This window comes from Salmo salar, chromosome 22 (assembly GCF_965601325.2).
Source record: "Salmo salar chromosome 22, fSalSal1, whole genome shotgun sequence".
NCBI classification, from domain to species: domain Eukaryota; kingdom Metazoa; phylum Chordata; class Actinopteri; order Salmoniformes; family Salmonidae; genus Salmo; species Salmo salar.
This window is the reverse complement of record NC_138312.1, coordinates 41,243,141-41,265,267: the sequence shown is the minus strand read 5'-3', so window position 1 is coordinate 41,265,267 and position 22,127 is coordinate 41,243,141. Positions and strand designations below refer to the sequence as shown.

Sequence of the window (22,127 nt, the reverse complement as noted above, 5' to 3'; positions counted from 1 at the left end):
TGATCCAAATATATTTTTGGTAACACTTTACGGGACATTATAAGAGGGCCATACTGTACATAGGTTCTGTGGCGTTGGTGAAATTTTGTCAGTTGGTGATTGTCAAGCAAATAACTGCCGGTCTCATAGTAACTGACCGTTAATTAATCTAAGCACATTTAGAATCCTGGCTTCCACACATAGCCACTGATGCAGACCTTTGGAACATCTACATTTTACACGTCTAATAAATCCATGTAATATAGCCTTCACCTTCACAATAAATCCATTATTTATTTTAGACAGGTCTAAAGAAACAAGAAAAATGTAGTCTATTTCAGATGTGTTAGGTCCTGATCTGGCTATGCCATATATCCTTAGCATTATTTTATAGTATGAAGAATACAATAGAACAAAGCTGAATAAAATAGGAATGACATTTTCTCCAAACGATTTGAGGGAGTATTCTGTGTTGAGCGGTTAACAAAGAAACACGTACTCCTATATTCTAAATGTAGAGTTATTAATGTAACTTTCGTTGTGACAGAAACGTTGGGCTATATGTCTTGATTTTAATACATTCTAAGACTGCATGATGCAACTCTAATGACGATTTGAAAAAAGTTGCATGAAACGCATGACCTCTGCTTTGTTTTTTGCGCAGTCTGTAAACCCTTCATCCGTCTCTCATTCACAATTTGACAAGCACTTGATAATGCCTCGAATTTCCCGGTGGCATCACCTTTGTTTGGCTGTAATGTCCCCTATAGAAATGTTGCGCAACATGAGCTCATGGGCTCTCGTGAAGTGATTGATTCAATTTTAGATGACATTTGCATTGATGTCAGAGTGATTCGAGGCACAGTAGAATGCTGAGTAGGAGGCAGTCAGGAAGTTTGGTCTGCTACTAATGACCAATGGCATCAGAGCTTTGAGAAGCCTAATTACCGTGACTAAACGGTCATTTGGAATTTGCCTTCGTGACTCGTTACCGCAGGTGTGGCGGCAATATGGTCACAGTAATAGCTAGTCATACAGCATGCTCATAACAAATCTTACAATGCGTAATTAATTATAATCGATTATACTTATAACGTTACATACCTTATATGTAACATTCATGTTATTTGCGGCCCTGTTTTCAAGCTTGATGGTGGTTGCACCATGTGTATCAATATGCTTGTAATCGTTTGGAAAATTTCAGAAAATGCAGTCATGGTTTTAGAAGCTTCTGATAGGCTAATTGACATAATTTGAGTCAAATGGAGGTGTACCTGCGGATGTATTCAAGGCCTACCTTCAAACTCAGTGCCTCTTTGCTTGATATCATGGGAAAATCAAAAGAAATCAGCCAAGACCTCAGAAAACAATGGTAGACGTCCACAAGCCTGGTTCATCCTTGGGAGCAATTTCCAAACGCCTGAAGGTACCACGTTCATCTGTACAAACAATAGTACGCAAGTATAAACACCATGGGACCATGCATCCATCATACTGCTCAGGAAGGAGACGCGTTCTGTCTCCTAGAGATGAATGTACTTTTGTGCGGGGGGGGGGGGGGGGGGGGCAGTAGATTATGTTTACAGTATGTCATTCCTAATAGTAATTATACATTGGCGATATATGCTCTGAGTAATGGTAATAAACCTACCACTGTCACTCACTACGTATTTACATGTAGCCTATTACACCTCCATTTAATTGATTCGTGAATACAGTACGCCTACATACACTGTAACAAAACATCAACAACTGCAGAGGTCAATAATGGATATTCGTTCAAAGTCAACGGTACCCCGTTTCACGCGACCGACCGAAAGGCAGGCGCCAAAGAACAGATTCAGCACCATGGCCAGCTCCTCTCCTTACGCCTGCGCGACCTCGTCCAACAATTCTAGAGCTCAACTGGCAGGAAGAGGCAATCGCTTGCGTTTTTCATTGAAGGAGCCACTTTCACTCATTCGCGCCCCTCCTCCCTTTCTCTCCCACCTCCTTCTCGCACATCCGTGGCGGTGACTGGCGAGTCACCGTGAAGGAAAATATTGCCGTGCTGTGTCTGTGTGCGTGCAACATCTCAGCTCTCTCTCCAAGCATAAGTCGTATTTTATGGCAACCTTAAGAAAAGGCTCAGCAAATTCGGGTGTCTTTCGTTTTGAATCAGATAACGGTTTAATTTCAGTTTATTGTTCGAATTCGTATCAATTTCACAATTTCTGCAAATAGGAGTTCTGCCAGGCTACATCCTCTCTAGGCAGCGATATGTTGGATCCGTCATCCAGCGAGGAGGAATCGGATGGTGGGATGGTCGAGGAGGAACACCATCACAAGGAGGCATCGGCACCCCAGAGCGGAGCCCGCATCTCTCCAAGCCGGACGAGCGAGAGCTCCGGCGGGCTTGCGCCCAGCAGCAGCAGTCGCAGTAGCGCTCGCCCGACCAGCCCGAGCCCGTCTGCTGCCAGCGAGCAGGAGAAGGTGGAAGAGGCCAATTTGCAGAAGGAGGAAGAGGAGCGCAAAAAGAAGCTGCAACTATATGTATTTGTGATGCGGTGCATTGCCTACCCTTTCAATGCAAAACAGCCCACGGATATGGCTAGGCGACAACAGAAGGTAAGCCACCCACGGTGGAGGGGACGTAAATCACCACATGTCAACGAATAGCCTCCTTTTCACGGCAATGATTAGCTAGATGCTGTCATACAGGGCCGGATAAAAGCTACATTAATAATAAACCTACCATCCCACAAACCCTTACGCAATACCATCATATCTAATTGATAGGCTATACCATACCAACATTAGGTTTTTCCTCCAACACTGTTTATATGAATTTAGAATGTAGCTGAATTCAGCCATGCATAATGCGAGGATATGAAGCGCAGGCAGCTATGGTGTGGGTACGTAGGCAACCATCATGCAGATGGATGTTGCAGAGAAAAAAACACCGTTCTACACACACAGTAATCAGTCGCGGGGCCTGGCAAACCGTCCAATCCGTGCAGCGTGTCATTTATAAATGTATATTGCGGAAGGGAATATGTTGAATATAACCTAAATAAAGCAGTGTCATTGCAGTTGAAGACATCACCATTTGACTAGCTTTCATTTGAGGTCTAGAGCTGTGTGCCGTGCTATTCCTGTTATAGGATAAAATGTTAGCCTTTTTGCGCCATCACTTGACCCCTCGATTCATTTTCCCAAGGTGACTTAAAGTAAGACCCAAGTCCTGACAAGATTGAGGACATTTGGAAGGGCTGCACATTTTCCTTTTAGCCGGGAGACTGCAGGCAGTCTATACCATAATACATATTTATTCATAGAAATGTAATTATTTAATCAATCAATATTTGATTGTGTCACGTGATCCACATACCATCGAACCATACTATTTAGATAGGGTCAATTATGGTTTATTTAAACCCTTTCCCTGTTTGGTGAATAGGCATACATTCAGCCTTCAATATGCCCCCCCATATTTCGTCTCAATATAAACCATGGGTGTAAAACCTATGGCCTAAATATATATATTTATATATTTTTTTTTTCCCGGGTGGGGACTCAATATAGCCTACTTTAAAATGACTAATACCAAATCGAAACTGTGTAGGAATGATAATGGACCTACATTTATACAGTTTCCACGACTGTTTCCGGCTCACTGATAATCACCGAAATTAAAACTAGACAGTCAGGGAATATCGAAAATTCCAAAAACGATGGACTATCTTTCGCAAGTTTTGACTACGAGGAAATAAATATAGGGTAACCAATTTTCAGTGTGGCCCTCCGGCCCTACTTGAAGACCGAATACGGCCACGGGGCAAAATAAGTTTGACACCCCTAATATAAACTGTCCCTATAGGCGACCGTGTAGGCTAGATATAGCTGATTTTGAGAACATATTGTACCGGTGGCCACTTATCAACCGTCGCGGGATGCTGCCCAATCGACGGAACATGTCCACAAGATACCGACAAAAATATAACCCTAATGGTTAACGGAATAACAGTTTCTTCAATACTAAATCGCTAAATTGAGTCATACATATTGTAATTGAGATTCTGTGGCATGTTTTGGACGAGTGTCTATCCATTGTTCCTATGATCAAAAACAAAACTGTTGATCCACGTTGATTTGCTATATAATAATATCAGTAAAATCAAGCCGGCATGCCACATACGGCCGTTTGTGTTGGTTTGCATTAGGTCGGTGGAGGTAATAAGATAATGTAATTATAATCCCACAGGCCACTATTTGATGTCCATATTATCATCTTTTTAATTGCAAAGTACAATGGCAGGCTGCAGTGTTTGCAAAATGGCATAGGTCTCTATCCCTATACATTCTTATAAAAAAGCTACTATCTAGATCTTTTCAGATACATTGTCATTTTAGTAATTTAGCAGATGCTCTTATCCAGAGCAATTTACAGGAGCAATTAGGGTTAAGTTCCTTGCACAAGGGCACGTGAACATATATTTAATCTAGTCAGCTCAGGGATTCAAACCAGCAACCTTCCAGTTACTGGCCCAACACTCTTAACTGCTAGGCTACCTGCCAGCCTCCCCAGAGGGTTCTACATGGAACCCAAAACGGTTCTTCCTAGAACCAAAAAGGGTTCTACCTGGAACCAAAAAGGTTTATTTTATGGGGACAGACAAATCACCTTTTGGAACCCCTTTTTCTAAGAGTGTATAGCGCACCCTATGAGGCCTGGTCAAAAGTAGTGCACTTACACTACACTATAAAGTTAATATATGTAGCTTGCCATTCGGGAAGAAGCCTCACTTAATTCCTGTTCATTAAATGGCAGACGAACGTTTGTTCTTCATATCTTTGATGACTCATATGAGTCAGCATGGGTACAGCGCTGCATTGTAGGCCTACCCACTGATGGGATAAAGTGCAGTGTATTTAGCACATTTACATATTATTATCTCCCATCAGAGGAGGCTGATGGCGCCAGAGGAGATGGCTGCCGTTTTACGGGCTCCTAACCAATTGTGCTATTTTGTGTTTTTTTTCTCGTTGTTTGTAACTTATTTGTACCTAATGTTTCTGCCACCGTCTCTTATGACTGAAAAGCGCTTCTGCATATCAGAACAGCGATTACTCACTTTCTTTATTAACGAGTCGGACGCAAAGGATTTACTGCAGATACCGGACCAGGCCAGAATCCTCGTCATTCGCATGAAGAAAATAAGCCGATACAGGGGTGTGAGAATTAGTCGACGAGTGGGTAACCCTCCGTCCTATTAGCCAACGTGCAATTAATGGAAAATAAACTGGATGAGCTCCGTTCAAGGCTATCCTACCAACCAAACTGTAATATCTTATGTTTCACTGAGTTGTTGCTGAACAACGACATGAATAATAGACAGCTGGCTGTATTTTACAGAACTTTACTCTATAGACAGAGACACATACAAAGCTCTCCCTCACCCTCCATTTGACAAATCTGACCATAATTCTATCCTCCTGATTCCTGTTTACACACAAAAACTAAAGCAGGAATTACCAGTGACTCACTCAATACGGAAGTGGTCAGATGATGCAGATGCTAAGATACAGGACTGTTTTGCTAGCACAGACTGGAATATGTTCCGGGATTCATCCGATGTCATTGGGGAGTATACCACACCAGTCACTGACTTCATCAATAAGTGCATCGATGACATCGTCCCCACAGTGACCTTACGTACATACCCCAACCAGAAGCCATGGATTGCAGGCAACATCCACACTGATCTAAAGGGTAAAGCTGCCGCTTTCAAAGAGCGGGACTCTAACCCAGACGCTTATAAGAAATCCTGCTATGCACTCCGGCGAACTATCAAACAGGCAAAGCGTCAATACAGGACTAAGATTAAATCCTACTACACTAGCTCCGATGCTCATTGAATGTGGCAGGGCTTGCAAACTATTACGGACTACAGAGGGAAGCCCAGGCGTGAGCTGCCCAGTGACACAAGCCTACCAGATGAGCGAAATTACTTCTATACGCACATTGAGGAAAGCAACACTGAAGCATGAGAGCACCAGCTTTTCCTGACAACTGTGTGATCACGCCCGCTATAGCCGATGTGAGTAAGACCTTTAAACAGGTCAACATTTACAAGGCTGCAAGGCCAGACGAATTACCAGGACGTGTACTCCAAGCAGCACTGACAAACTGGCAAGTGTCTTCACTGACATTTTCAATCTGTTCCTGAGTCTGTAATACCTTCATGTTTCAAGCACACCAACATAGTCCCTGTGCCCAAGAACACCAAGGTAACCTGCCTAAATGACTACTGACCCGTAGCACTCACGTCTGTAGCCATGAAGTGCTTTGAAAGGCTGGTCATGGTTCACATCAACACATTCATCCCAGAAAACCTAGACCCAGTCCAATTTGCATACCGACCCAACAGATCTAGAGATGACGCAATCTCTATTACACTCCACACTGCCCTTTCCCACCTGGACAAAAGGAACACCTACATGAGAATGCTGTTTATTGACTACAGCTCAGCATTCAACACCATAGTTCCCTCAAAGCTCATCACTAAGCTAATGACCCTGGGACTAAACACCTCCCTCTGCAACTCGATCCTTGACTGCTTGATGGGCCACCCCCAGGTGGTAAGGGTAGGCAACAACACATCTGCCACGCTGATCCTCAACACGGGGGCCCTTCTTGGGTGCGTGCATAGTCCCCTCCTGTACTCCCTGTTCACTCATGACTGCGTGGCCAAGCACGACTCCAACACCATCATTAAGTTTGCAGCGGCACAATGGTGGTAGGCCTGATCACCGACAATGATGAGACAGCCTATAGGGAGGAGGTCAGAGACCTGCAGTGCGGACCCAGGACAACAACCTCTCCCCCAATGTGATCAAGACCAAGGAGATGACAGTGGACTACAGGAAAAGGATGGCTGAGCACGCCCCCATTCTCATCGACGGTGCTATAGTGGAGCAGGTTGAGAGCTTCAAGGTCCTTGGTGTTCACATCACCAACAAACTATCATGGTCCAAACACACCAATACAGTCGTGAAGAGGGCACTACAATGCCTATTCCCCCTCAGGAGACTGAAAGGTTTTGGCATGGGTTCTCGGATCCTCAAAAAGTTCTACAGCTGCAAAATCGAGAGCATCCTGACTGGTTGCATCACTGCCTGGTACGGCAATTGCTCGGCTTCTGACCGAAGGCACTACAGAGGGTAGTGCGTATGGCCCAGTACATCACTGGGGCTAAGCTGCCTGCCATCCAGGACCTCTACACCAGGCAGTGTCAGAGGAAGGCCCTAAAAATTGTCAAAGACTCCAGCTAACCTACTCATAGACTGTTCTTTCTGCTACCGCACTGCACGCTGTACCGGAGCGCCAAGTCTAGGTCCAAAAGGCTTCTTAACAGCTTCTACCCCCAAGTCATAAGACTGCTGAACAGCTAATGAAATGGCTAACCGGACTATTTGCATTGACCCTCTTTCCTTTTTTACACTGCTGCTACTACTGACTGTTTATTATCTATGCATAGTCACTTTACCCCTACCTATGTACATATTAACTGAATTACCTCAACTAACCAGTGTATTGCACATTGACTCTGTACCGGTATCCCCTGAACATAGCTTCGGTATTGTTCTTTTATTGCTTCTCTATTATTTTTAGTTTAGTTTATTTAGGAAATATTTTCTTAACTCTTATTTTTCTTAAAACTGCATTGTTGGTTAAAGGCTTGTAAGTAAGCATTTCACGGTAAGGTATGCACCTGTTGTACTCGGCGCATGTGACAAATAACATTTGATTTGATTATATTTTTTGGTGAAGGGACGGCTGTTATTAATGGCTGGAATGTTGCCATTCCATTCATTTCAGTCCATTCCAGCCATTACTATGAGCCCATCCTTCGATTTAAAGTGCCACCAGCCACCACTGTCTCCTATCCCCATCACTACTAGCATTAGTGCTTTTAAATGAATGTATAAACTGTATCTACAGGTATGTCAATCCTATGGAGTATTTGTATAGATTGAATGGAAGCCACATACAGTAGTCGTCTGTGATCCTTTAGTGGAGATGCTGCCTTTAATAATGGAATCCTGGCAATTCTGAGGCCTGTTGACATGACACGTGTCCGGCGCCATAGCATGCTGTAGGATACATCCCGTGTATGCAGGTATATATAAAGTTGTGCATTTGTACATTTTAAGAGTTCAAGAACAGTATAGCCAACTATTTGTCTCTATGAAAGAGGTTACAAATCCATTGGACACTGAGCAGAGTGGTTTAGATGTGTGCATCATTGCCCTACTGATATAAATATTGAAATAAAGGTTGAAATCAGATAATACTGTAAGTCATTAATGTTAGGTCTCAACTTCTAGACAGGGAAATGAAAAGCCAGACAGACACATTTACCAGTCATTACCATATTACCTACCTATGCTTTGAGCCCCACAGTGGAACCACACATTGGAACCATCGCAGCATCCCAAATGGCATCATATTCCCTATATATACCACCCCTATTATTGAGCCCTATGGGCCCTAGTGCACTATATTGGGACACTCTGACCCAGTCTACTCAGGACCGTGAGTCATTAATGTCACTACTGACTGAGACCATTAGCTAAAAGATGAAGTCATTAGGCGACCCTGAACTTCATTACAGATCTATTGTTGTGACTGAGTTTGGGACTTCATGGAGAGAATATTTTCTATCAGTTTTGACACATTGATTCAACATCATCACATACATTTTTTGGGTTGAAATGATGTTGAAACAATGTTGATTCAACCAGTTTTTGCACATTGGGAAAGGCCTAAAATTACAGGTACTTGCCAAGCACTACAGTGGAACTTAAAGGTGTTCTCCAGAACCTGTTGTTTCAGATATTTCCTTAAAAAAAGAAACATCGATCACTGATCAATCAAATAAATTAAAAGCTATATTGTTATCATTAATAATGTAGTCATCATCCATTTACATATTATTTATTCCTAAAAAAAATGATGGTTGTATAGTCATGACACATTGTCATGAGACCATACTTTGTAATTTTTGTTATATAAGGTTTCCCATTGGAAGCCCATTGATAATCAAACCAAGGGCTCACGTAAGAATTTCTTCCTAATTGCCCGATGGTGGATACATCTAGAAATAATATACAGCCTATATTTTTTTCCTATAGTTCCAGATTAGTCACCAGAATACGCTGAAAGCTTTTGTGTAATGAAAGGACTTGAAAGCCATTCTGTGTAGCTGCGTAGTGGAGGAGAGGAGAGGAGCAGCCAGGCTGCAGCATTATAATCCGTTATTAGGACTTGGGGCTGGCACACCAACAGAACATAGTGACTTGGGCTATCAGTGTGAAACAGGCCTTGGTACGGAAAGAGAGACAGACAGAGGAGGCAGCAGAGGCAGAGGAAAAGGAGTTGGGCTGTTGCTCCTTGAAGTGCAGCGCAGTGACCCTGTGAAAGACACAACACAATGGGGCAATTACTGACTGTCACTTCCTTTTGAGGCCCGTGAAAAATGATTTCTTCAGTCAGAAAGCTCTCAGCTAAAGGGAGAAGGGGCATATTGTGAACATTGCTGCATTACTGTGCTGCCATTGGGTCTATTCTTAAACACCAAACATATTTGAGTCAGTGTGTGTGCATATAGGCTCATGTACTTGTGTACATATTCGGTGTATGTGAATTTGTGTACAAGGATTTGTATTCATATGTGACATTACAATGCCTCTACTAGAGTTTGTTTGGGTATTAGGGATGTCAGTGGATTACTCACACCATATTCTACCTACCTTCCTCTATCCATGATCCATCTGAGAAACACCAATTCCCTGCACTATATTCAAACCTCAATCTCTGACTGACCCTTCATGAGATAAGCTATCCCCCTAACTCCTCGGTCCACCGCCCCACCGCTGCTCCCCTGCTTGTCATCTGTGCCTCCTCTGCTGCCTGGGAACAGGGAACCAGAGCAGGGGAGCTACGCAGCGCAGGCCTGATGAATTCATTATGAACACGATTGAGATGCAAATCAGTGGCGAATTGAGAGGTTGATGAAGTTAGCATTCTTGTAATCTAGTAGTCGTGCTTCTGCAATTCACTTCACTCCTCCGATCCTCTGCTTGTCGTTTGGTCCTCAAGGGCTTTTTAATGATGATGGTGAAGAGGTGCCAACGTGGCTCTTTCTGGAAATAGTATGGAAATTATCATGTCTAGTGTTTGTGTGTGTTTTGTCTATTTACTTTGGATGATATTTGGAACTGGCCTAGTGGTTAGAGCATTGGGCCAGTAACTGAAAGGTTGCTAGATCAAATACCCAAGGCAGTTAACCCACTGTTCATTGTAAATAAGATTTTGTTCTTAACTGACTTGCTTAGTTAAAAAAAGGTTTAAAAAAAAAAAATATATATATATAGTGGGACAAAGTGTGCAGGTTTTTATCCATGTCTGTTCGAGGTTTTGTAATGTGTTTGAAGTGGAAACGAGATGGAAAGGAAAGAAGCAAAAGAAAGACTACGCCCTACACACTCAGTACTAATATACCTATGGGCTCTGGTCAAAAGTAGTGCACTAAATAGGGAATTTGGGACACACATGTTTAGCGCAGAGAGAGCCTGATGGAAGGTTAGGATTTGGAGGATTAAGGCTGTATTAATACAACAAGATAAGTGAAGTGGATCAGCCCAACTCATTAGCCACATGAAAGCCAGGGTCAGATCTTGGCGATATATCAAAGCAGGGATAGGAAGGAAACAGGTGGCGGTGGGTAGTGCAGTATGGTTTTAAATAGCCATGGAGCGGTGCATTTCATTTCAAGTGGTTCCCTCCCTTCATATTCTCTTGTTCACTCCCCTTCACAGATCTGACAAGACTGGGTAGGGGAAAGCAATATGGCAGAAACGATGTACTTGTCTAAGATCCATGAATGGGAGTGGAGGGCAAAGGGGAGGGATCATGTTCCTAGAATTAAATGCAGCCCAGCAACACCAATCTTCAAGGAGAGTAGGACTGCATCCCAAATGGTACACTATGCACTATATACTGTAGTGCAAAACTTCAGACCTGAGCCCTATGGTCAAAAGTACTGCACTATGTAGGGAACAGGGGGCCATTTGGGACACAATAGTGTCTGGAGTGGTCTGTCTAAATCTTGATCTGATGCACCCAGCCCGAGTCGAGTGCTCCGCAGTCCACTCCGACAACAAAGTAGCATCATGAGGTAGAAGACTGTCTCACCTACATTTTAAAAGAACCCTATTGGTCCTGGCCAAAAATCTAGCCAAAAGTAGTGCATTACATACGGAATATAGTGCCATTTGGTCTGCCTAGTAACAACTCTAGGTCTCATGGCTTGACATCCTGTAAAGAGACGGTTGCCAGGAATGACAGGATAGGCCAGTCCTTTAAACAACCTAGTGGTGAGATTAGGTAGCTGCTAGGGCTACAAGATTCTGATAACTTTCCCAAAAATTCTCTCCTGATTTTGGGAATGTTCCAACCAGGATTTCTGGCAATCCTGGGAAGTTTGGAAAAGTTGGAATTTTTCAAGCCTAGCTTCCGATACCGTATTGGTCACTTGGACTGCATTATTTAGGTTTGATGTGTAGAGGACTTCAATTGGCTTACTGATAGTCAAAATTGTCCTGCCATTAGTTTCCCTTATTACAGTGCATTCGGAAAGGATTCAAACCCCTTGACTTTTTCCACATTGTTACAATAAAGCATTATTCTAAAATTGATGAAATCATTTTTTTCTCCCTCATCAATCTACACACAATACCCCATAATGACAAAGCAAAAACCGGTTTAGAAATTTGACCAAATTTATAAAAAATAAAACACTGAAATATAACATTTACATAAGCATTCAGACCCTTTACTCAGTACTTTGTTGGAGACCTTTGGTAGCAATTACAGCCTTGAGTCTTGGTTAGGACGCTACAAGCTTGGCACACCTTTATTTGGGGAGTTTCTCCCATTCTTCTCTGCAGATCCTCTCAAGCTCTGTCAGGTTGGATTGGGAGCGTTGCTGCACAGCTACTGTACTTTCAGGTCTCTCCAGAGATGTTCGGGGTCAGGCTGCGCCACTCAAGGATATTCAGAGATTTGTCCCGAAGCCACCCCTGCATTGTCTTGGCTGTGTGCTTAAGACTTTGCCCCAGCATGAGGTCCTGTGCGCTCTGGATCAGGTTTTCATCATGGATCTCTTTGTACTTTGCTCCGTTCATCTTTCCCCTTGATCTTGACCAGTCTCCCAGTCCCTGCCACTGAAAAACATCCCCACAGCATGATGCTGCCCACACCATGCTTAGGGATGGTGCCAAGTTTCCTACAGATGTGACGCTTGGCATTCAGGCCAAAGAGTTCAATCTTGGTTTCATCAGACCAGAGAATCTTGTTTCTCATGGTTTGAGTCCTTTAGGTGCCTTTTGGCAAACTCCATGCAGGCTGTCATGTGCCTTTTACTGAGGAGTGGCTTCTATCTGGCCCCTCTACCATAAAGGCCTGATTGGTAGAGTGCTGCACAGATGAACTTTCGGGTTCTTGGTCACTTCCCTGACCAAGGCCCATCTAAGGCCCATCTCCCCCGATTTCTCAGTTTGGCCACGCGGGCCAGTCTAGGAAAAGTCTTGGTGGTTCCAAACTTCTTCCATTTAAGAATGATGGAGGCCACTGTGTTCTTAGGGACCTTCAATGCTATAGAAATGTTTTTGTACCCTTCTTCAGAGCTGTGCCTCGACACAATCCTGTCTGGAGCTCTATGGACAATTCCTTCGACCTCATGGCCTAATTTTTGCTCTGGCATGCGTGGTCAACTCTGGGAGCTTAAATAGACAGGTGTGTGCCTTTCCAAATCATGTCCAATCAATTGAATTTACCACAGGTGGACTCCAATCAAGTTGTAGAAACATCTCAAGGATGATCAATGGAAACAGGATGCACCTGAGCTCAATTTCGAATCTCATAGCAAAGGGTCTGAATGCTTATGTAAATAGGTTATTTCTGTTTTTTATATTTAATGAATTTGCAAAAATGTCTAAAAAACAGTTTTAGCGTTTGTCATTATGAGGTATTTATTGAATACATTTTAGAATAAGGCTGTAACATAACAACATTTTAAAAAGTCAATGGGTCTGAACACTTTCTGAATGCACTGTACATACTAAGGTGCTGGAAGAACATGACAGGAAAGAATGAGATCCTATAAAACCATAACACGGTGTAAAATAAATAAAAAATGAAGATACAATTCCTGGTTCTGGGTGATAGTAGCATGATACCACAATGGACCTTCATGTTCATGTCGTGAGATTAACCAGAAACTGAATCCTGGTCATGCCACAGTTGGACAGCAGCTAATGATTACACAGCTGGGAATACTCTGTGTGTGATCAGATGATGAAGGATTATTGATTCATTAATTGATTAAGACACCAAGCTGAAAAGGAACAGGCCACATACCTTTTTACAACCACATCCAATCAATAAACCCCTCTCCAGGAACATATGAACTGTGGTTGGACGATTCAGCTCTTACAGGGTAAACATCACAGGCCTGCAAGATGATAGTGAAGGACTTTAGTAACATTGAATAAGGGATGGTCATTCCATGACTGTATGAATAAAATCCGTAAAATCCCAAATCCGTAAACACAGGCACCCTTATAGATGTCATCCTAACCAACTTACCCTCCAAAGACACCTCTGCTGTTTTCAACCAAGATCTCAGCGATCACTGCCTCATTGCCTGCATCTGTTATGGGTCTGTGGTCAAACGACCACCCCCCCATCACTGTCAAACGTTCCCTAAAACACTTCAGCGAGCAGGCCTTTCTAATCGACCTGGCCCGGGTATCCTGGAAGGATATTGACCTCATCCCGTCAGTAGAGGATGCCTGGTTATTATTTTAAAGTGACTTCCTCACCATCTTAAATAAGCATGCCCCATTCAAAAAATGTAGAACCAGGAACAGATATAGCCCTTGGTTCACTCCAGACCTGACTGCCCTTGACCAGCACAAAAACATCCTGTGGCGTACTGCATTAGCATCAAATAGCCCCCGTGATATGCAACTTTTCAGGGAAGTTAGGAACCAATATACACAAGCAGTTAGGAAAGCCAAGGCTAGCTTTTTCAAACAGAAATTTGCATCTTGTAGCACAAACTCAAAAAAGTTCTGGGACCACTGTAAAGTCCATGGAGAATAAGAGCACCTCCTCCCAACTGCCCACTGCACTGAGGCTAGGAAACACTGTCACCACCGATAAATGCACGATAATTGAGAATTTCAATAAGCATTTTTCTATGGCTGGCCATGCTTTCCACCTGGCTACCTCTACCCCGGTCAACTGCCCAAACACCCCCCACAGCAACTCGCCCGAGCCTCCCCAGCTTCTCCTTCACCCAAATCCAGATCGCAGATGTTCTGAAAGAGTTGCAAAACCTGGACCCGTACAAATCAGCTGGGCTAGACAATCTGGACCCTCTCTTTCTGAAATTATCCGCTGCCATTGTTGCAACCCCTATTACCAGTCTGTTCAACCTCTTTTTCGTATTGTCCGAGATCCCTAAATATTGGAAAGCTGCTGTGGTCATCCCCCTCTTCAAAGGGGGTGACACTCTAGACCCAAACTGTTACAGACCTATATCCATCCTGCCCTGCCTTTCTAAAGTCTTTGAAAGCCAAGTTAATAAACAGATCACTGACCATTTAGAATCCCACCATACCTTCTCCGCTGTGCAATCTGATTTCCGAGCTGGTCATGGGTGCGCCTCAGCCACGCTCAAGGTACAAACGATATCATAACCACCATCGATAAAAGACAGTGTTGGAACGAATTGCAAAAATCGCTGAAGCTGGAGACTTACATTTCCCTCACTAACTTTAAACATCAGCTATCTGAACAGCTAACCAATCGCTGCAGCTGTACATAGTCCATCTGTAACCCAATCTACCTACGTCATCCCCATATTGTTTTTATTTACTTTGCTGCTCTTTAGCACACCAGTATCACTACTTACAAACCATCATCTGCTCATCACTATCTGCTCATCTATCACTCCAGTGTTAATCTGCTAAATTGTAATTACTTTGCTACTATGGCCTATTTATTGCCTTACCTCCTCATGCCATTTACACACACTGTATATAGACTTTCTTTTCTTTCTATTGTGTTATTGACTGTACGTGTCACGCCCTGACCTGAGAGAGACGGTTTATTTCTCTATTTTGTTAGGTCAGGGTGTGGGGTGGGCATTCTATGTTTTATATTTCTATGTTTTGGCCAGGTATGGTTTCCAATCAGAGGCAGCTGCCATTCGTTGTCTCTGATTGGGAACCATACTTAGGCAGCCCTTTTTCCCTCCTTGAGTTGTGGGATCTTATTTTTGTACTGCTCGGTAATCCTGCAAGATGTGACGGTCGTTTACCTTTGTTTATTATTTTGTTTAAGTGTTCTGATTTAAATAAAATATCAAGATGAACACATACCACGCAGCGCCTTGGTCTACTCCTTTGGACAACCGCTACAGAAGATCCCACCACAAAAGGACCAAGCAGCGTAGGCAGGATGACCGGACCTGGGAGGAAACCCTGGATGGGGCAGGACCCTGGACAAGGCCTGGGGAGTATCGCCGTCCGCAAGAGGAGATAGAGGCAGTGAAAGTGGAACGGCAATACTGGGAGGAACAAGCAAGGCAACAACGGAAGCGCCTGAGGCAGCGCCCCAATTGTATTTTTTTGGGGGGGGGGCACACGGGGAGATTGGCGAAGTCGGGGTTGAGACCTGAGCCAACTCCCCGTGCTTACCGTGGGGAGCGAGTGACCGAGCAAGCACCGTGTTATGCTGTGATACGCACTGTGTCGCCAGTGCACACTCACAGCCCGGTGTGCTCGGTGCAAGCTCCTCACAGTTGCCGTGCTAGAGTTGGCAGTCAGCCAGGAAGAAGTGTGCCGGCTCAGCGTTCCTGGTCTCCAGTGCGTCTCTTCGGCCCAGGTTATCCTGTGTCAGCTCTACGCACGGTACCCCCCGTTCACCAGCACAAACCAGTTCGTCCTGTGCCAGCGCTCCGCCCTTCCTGGGCTAAAATAAACATCCAGCCAGGACAGGGTGTGCCAGCCCTAAGCTCCAGACCTCCAGTGCGCCTCCACGGTCCAGTATACCCTGTGCCTGCTCTGCGCACCCAGTCTCCTGCGTCTCCCCAGTCCGGTGAGAGCGGTTCCAGATCCACGTAGGAAGCCTCCAGGGATGATCTATGGTCTGAAGCCTCCAGTGATGAACCATGGCACGAAGCCTCCAGTGATGATCCATGGCCCGGAGCCTGTAGAGATGATCCATGGCACGAAGCCTCCAGTGATGATCCATGGCCCGGAGCCTGTAGAGATGATCCATGGCACGAAGCCACCAGTGATAATCCATGGCCCGGAGTCTCCAGTGATGATCCATGGCACAAAGCCTCCAGTGATGATCCATGGTGCGGAACCTGTAGTGATGATCCATGGCACGGAGCCCGCAGCGACGTTCCCCGGTCCAGAACCTACAGCGACGCTCTCCAGTCCGGAGCCTTCAGCAACGCTCCCCAGTCCAGAGCCTTCAGCCACGCTCCCCAGTCCGGAGCCTCCAGCGATGCTCCCCAGTCCAGAGCCTCCAGCAACACTCCCCAGCCCGGAGCCTCCAGCGACGCTCCCCAGCCCGGAACCTCCTGAGACGGCCTGCAGCCCGGAGCCTCCTGAGACGGCCTGCAGCCCGGAGCCTCCTGAGACGGCCTGCAGCCCGGAACCTCCTGAGACGGCCTGCAGCCCGGAACCTCCTGAGACGGCCTGCAGCCCGGAACCTCCTGAGACGGCCTGCAGCCCGGAACCTCCTGAGACGGCCTGCAGCCCAGAGTCTTCAGCGACGGCCTGCAGCCCAGTGTCTTCAGCGGCGGCCTGCAGCCCAGAGTCTTCAGCGGCGGCCTACAGACCAGAGTCTTCAGCGGCGGTCGACAGTTCAGAGCCTCCGGCGATGATCCACAGTCTGGTTCTTCCGGTGACACAGAAGTGGGGGGATCAGCGGGAGGTGTGGGGGCTACGCCCCGAACCAGAGCTGCCGCAAAGTATAGATGCCCACCCGGACCCTCCCCTATAGGTTCAGGTTTGCGGCCAAAACTGTTAAATAACACATATGGAATCATGTAGTAAGCAAAAAAAATTTAAACTAATTGTATATTTTAGTTTCTTCAAAGTAGCCACCCTTTACTTTGATGACAGATTTGCACAGTCTAAACCAGCTTCACCTGAAATGCTTTTCCATCAGTCTTGAAGGAGTTCCGACATGTACTGAGCACTTGTTGGCTGCTTTTCCTTTACTCTGCGGTCCAACTCATCCCAAACTATCTCAATTGGGTTGAGGTCGGATGATTGTGGAGGCCAGGACATCTGATGCAGCCCTCATCACTCTCTTTATTGGTCAAATATCCCTTACACAGCCTGGAGGTGTGTTGGGTCATTGTCCTTTTGAAAAACAAATTATAGTCCCACTAAGCGCAAACCAGACGGCATGGAGTAACTTTTTTGGTTACTACATGATTCCATATGTGTTATTTCATAGTTTTGATGTATTCACTATTATTATACAGTGTAGAAAATAGTAAAAATAAAGAAAAACCCTTGAATGAGTAGGTGTGTCCAAACTTTTGACTGGTACTGTATATCGATATACTGTATACTGTATCTATATAAGAGCATGATGGCACTTGTATTGATGTGTATACAGGGCTCATCTGTAAAAGAGAGCTTGGTCTCAGCATGACTCCCTGTTGAAATAAATGTTAATTAAAATGATTTAATGGTTACGTGGTCATACAGTAGTTAATCACACATGTACAGCTACAGTACATCATGTACAGCTACAGTACATCATGTACAGCTACAGTACATCATGTACAGCTACAGTACATCAGTTCATTATGTACAGCTACAGTACATCAGTACATCATATACAGGTACAGTACATCATGTACAGCTACAGTACATCAGTACATAATGTACAGCTACAGTGGGAATGGACATGTTCCACTAACATTCACACTTAAAATGAGCAAGTGACTCATTAAACCCCCATGGATATACTGTATGCGATATTTCCCATCAGACACTGCTGTATACGTATGTATGGTGACATACATCTGCTGAGTGAACCATCACTGAGCAAAATATAGAAATACGTGAGAATTAAGAACAAATTCTTATTTTCAATGACGGCCTAGGAACAGTGGGTTAACTGCCTTGTTCAGGAGCAGAACGACAGATTTCAGGGATTTGAACTTGCAACCTTCCTGTTATTAGCCCAACACTCTAACCACTATGCTACCCTGCCGCCCCGAATAGGAGTGAACAGCTGGTGTGGCTAAGATACTGTGAGTGTGCTAAGATAGAGATAGATAGATAGAGAGAGAGAGAGAGAGAGAGAGAGAGAGAGAGAGAGAGAGAGAGAGAGAGAGAGAGAGAGAGAGAGAGAGAGAGAGAGAGAGAGAGAGAGAGAGAGAGAGAGAGAGAGAGAGAGAGAGAGAGAGAGAGAGAGAGAGAGAGAGAGAGATAATAATGCCTGGAACGGAGCAAATGGAACGGTGTCAAAAACATGAATCCATGTGATTGCTGTATTTGATACCGTTCCACATTTAACATTTAACTTCAAGCATAATACAGATATTCACACACACACACACACACACACACACACACACACACACACACACACACACACACACACACACACACACACACACACACACACACACACACACACACACACACACACACACACACACACACACACACACACACACACACATACACATACACACACACTGAGACCATGAATATGACATGAGGGCTGCTCTTCAAAAAAAAGTATTAAGCACAGGAGATACCCTCTACTCTCTGATCATCCTTCCCTCTGTTTTTAATTTCTCTCTATCCCTTCTCTCTATCCTCCTATATTTTCTCATGCTTCTCTCCCTCACTTTTTCTCCCCATCTCCCCATCATTTCATTTTCTCCCCATCACACGCTTTCTCCACATATCTTTTTCTCATGTAAATACACCCTCGAACAACATAAATTGATATGCTACTTTGAATTTTCATAGAATGCAAATTAACCAATGCATGTCATATCTTCCGCCACAAGGGAAAAAGAGGATAGTTGGTTGGTATAGTAATAAAAAAATACAGCTATTCTAGCATTCACAAAATGCTCTTGCAGTATGTTAAATACTTGTTACTAACACAAAACATAAGTCCTTGGTAAGCAGTAAACATTAAAATAAGTCCTTGGTAAGCAGTAGACATTAAAATAAGTCCTTGGTAAGCAGTAGACATTAAAATAAGTACTTGGTAAGCAGTAGACATTAAAATAAGTCATTGGTAAGCAGTAGACATTAAAATAAGTACTTGGTAAGCTGTAGACATGAAAATAAGTCCTTGGTAAGCTGTAGACATTAAAATAAGTCCTTTGTAAGCAGTAGACATTACAATAAGTCCTTGGTAAGCAGTAGACATTAAAATAAGTCCTTGGTAAGCAGTAGACATTAAAATAAGTACTTGGTAAGCTGTAGACATTAAAATAAGTCCTTGGTAAGCGGTAGACACCAGCCCCTACTACTACTATACACAACACCAGACACTACTACTATTGTACACTACAACAGACCCTACTACTACTGAACACTACACCAGACCCTACTACTACTGAACACTACACCAGACCCTACTACTACTGTACACTACACCAGACCCTACTACTACTAAACACTACACCAGACCCTACTACTACTGAACACTACACCAGACCCTACTACTACTGAACACTACACCAGACCCTACTACTACAGTACACTACACCAAACCCTACTACTACTGTACACTACACCAGACCCTACTACTACTGAACACTACACCAGACCCTACTACTACTGAACACTACACCAGACCCTACTACTACTGAACACTACACCAGACCCTACTACTACTGAACACTACACCAGACCTTACTACTACTGAACACTACACCAGACCATACTGCTACTGTACACTACACCAGACCCTACTGCTACTGAACACTACACCAGACCTTACTACTACTGAACACTACACCAGACCCTACTACTACTGAACACTACACCAGACCCTACTACTACTGTACACTACACCAGACCCTACTACTACTGTACACTACACCAGACCCTACTACTTCTGTACACTACACCAGACCCTACTGCTACTAAACACTACACCAGACCACACTACTACTGAACACTACACCAGACCCTACTACTACTGAACACTACATCAGACACTACTACTACTGTACACTACACCAGACCACACTACTACTGAGCACTACACCAGACCCTACTACTACTGAACAGTACACCAGACCCTACTACTACTGAACACTACACCAGACCCTACTACTACTGTACACTACACCAGACCATACTACTACGGAACACTACACCAGACCCTACTACTACTGAACACTACACCAGACACTACTACTACTGTACACTACACCAGACCACACTACTACTGAACACTACACCAGACCCTACTACTACTGAACAGTACACCAGACCCTACTACTACTGAACACTACACCAGACCCTACTACTACTGTACACTACACCAGACCCTACTACTACTGTACAGTACACCAGACCTTACTACCACAGTACACTACACCAAACCCTACTACTACTGAACACTACACCAGACCATACTACTACTGTACACTACACCAGACCTTACCTACACAGTACACTACACCAGACCCTACTGCTACTAAACACTACACCAGACCCTACTACTACTGAACAGTACACCAGACCCTACTGCTACTAAACACTACACCAGACCCTACTGCTACTAAACACTACACCAGACCCTACTACTACTGAACACTACACCAGACCCTACTACTACTGAACAGTACACCAGACCCTACTGCTACTAAACACTACACCAGACCACACTACTACTGAACACTACACCAGACCCTACTACTACTGAACAGTACACCAGACCCTACTGCTACTAAACACTACACCAGACCCTACTACTACTGTACACTACACCAGACCTTACTACTACTGTACACTACACCAGACCCTACTACTACTGAACACTACACCAGACCCTACTACTACTGAACACTACATCAGACACTACTACTACTGTACACTACACCAGACCACACTACTACTGAACACTACACCAGACCCTACTACTACTGAACACTACACCAGACCCTACTACTACTGTACACTACAACAGACCCTACTACTACCGTACAGTACACCAGACCTTACTACCACAGTACACTACACCAAACCCTACTACTACTGAACACTACACCAGACCATACTACTACTGTACACTACACCAGACCTTACCTACACAGTACACTACACCAGACCCTACTGCTACTAAACACTACACCAGACCCTACTGCTACTAAACACTATACCAGACCCTACTACTACTGTACACTACACCAGACCTTACTACTACTGTACACTACACCAGACCCTACTACTACTGAACACTACACCAGACACTACTACTAATGCACACTACACCAGACCACACTACTACTGAACACTACACCAGACCCTACTACTACTGAACACTACACCAGACCATACTACTACTACTACTGAACACTACACCAGACCCTACTACTAATACTGTACACTACACCAGACCCTACTACTACTGAACACTACACCAGACCCTACTACTGAACACTACACCAGACCCTACTACTACTACTGGACACTACACCAGACCCTACTACTACTGAACACTACACCAGACCTTACTACTACTGAACATTACACCAGACCCTACTACTACTGAACACTACACCAGACCCTACTACTTCTACTGAACACTACACCATACCCTACTACTACTGAACACTACACCAGACCCTACTACTACTACTGTACACTACACCAGACCATACTACTACTGAACACTACACCAGACCCTACTACCACTGAACACTACACCAGCCCCTACTACTACTGAACAATACACCAGACCCTACTACTACTGAACACTACACCAGATCTTACTACTACTGAACACTACACCAGACCCT

General features: G+C 44.3%; 1 protein-coding gene across 2 annotated transcripts in view; it reads left to right on the top strand.

Moving 5' to 3' along the window:
• Positions 1-1,926: 1,926 nt before the first annotated feature.
• LOC100380688 (calcium-dependent secretion activator 1) overlaps positions 1,927-22,127 on the top strand; it is a 158,518-nt gene continuing 138,317 nt past the window's right edge. For both annotated transcript variants that reach the window (XM_082967611.1, XM_082967610.1), the window contains exon 1: positions 1,927-2,586. In XM_082967611.1, coding sequence (XP_082823737.1) covers positions 2,239-2,586 — 348 coding nt within the window. In that variant the 5' untranslated portion in view covers positions 1,927-2,238. The remainder of the gene's footprint in view (positions 2,587-22,127) is intronic.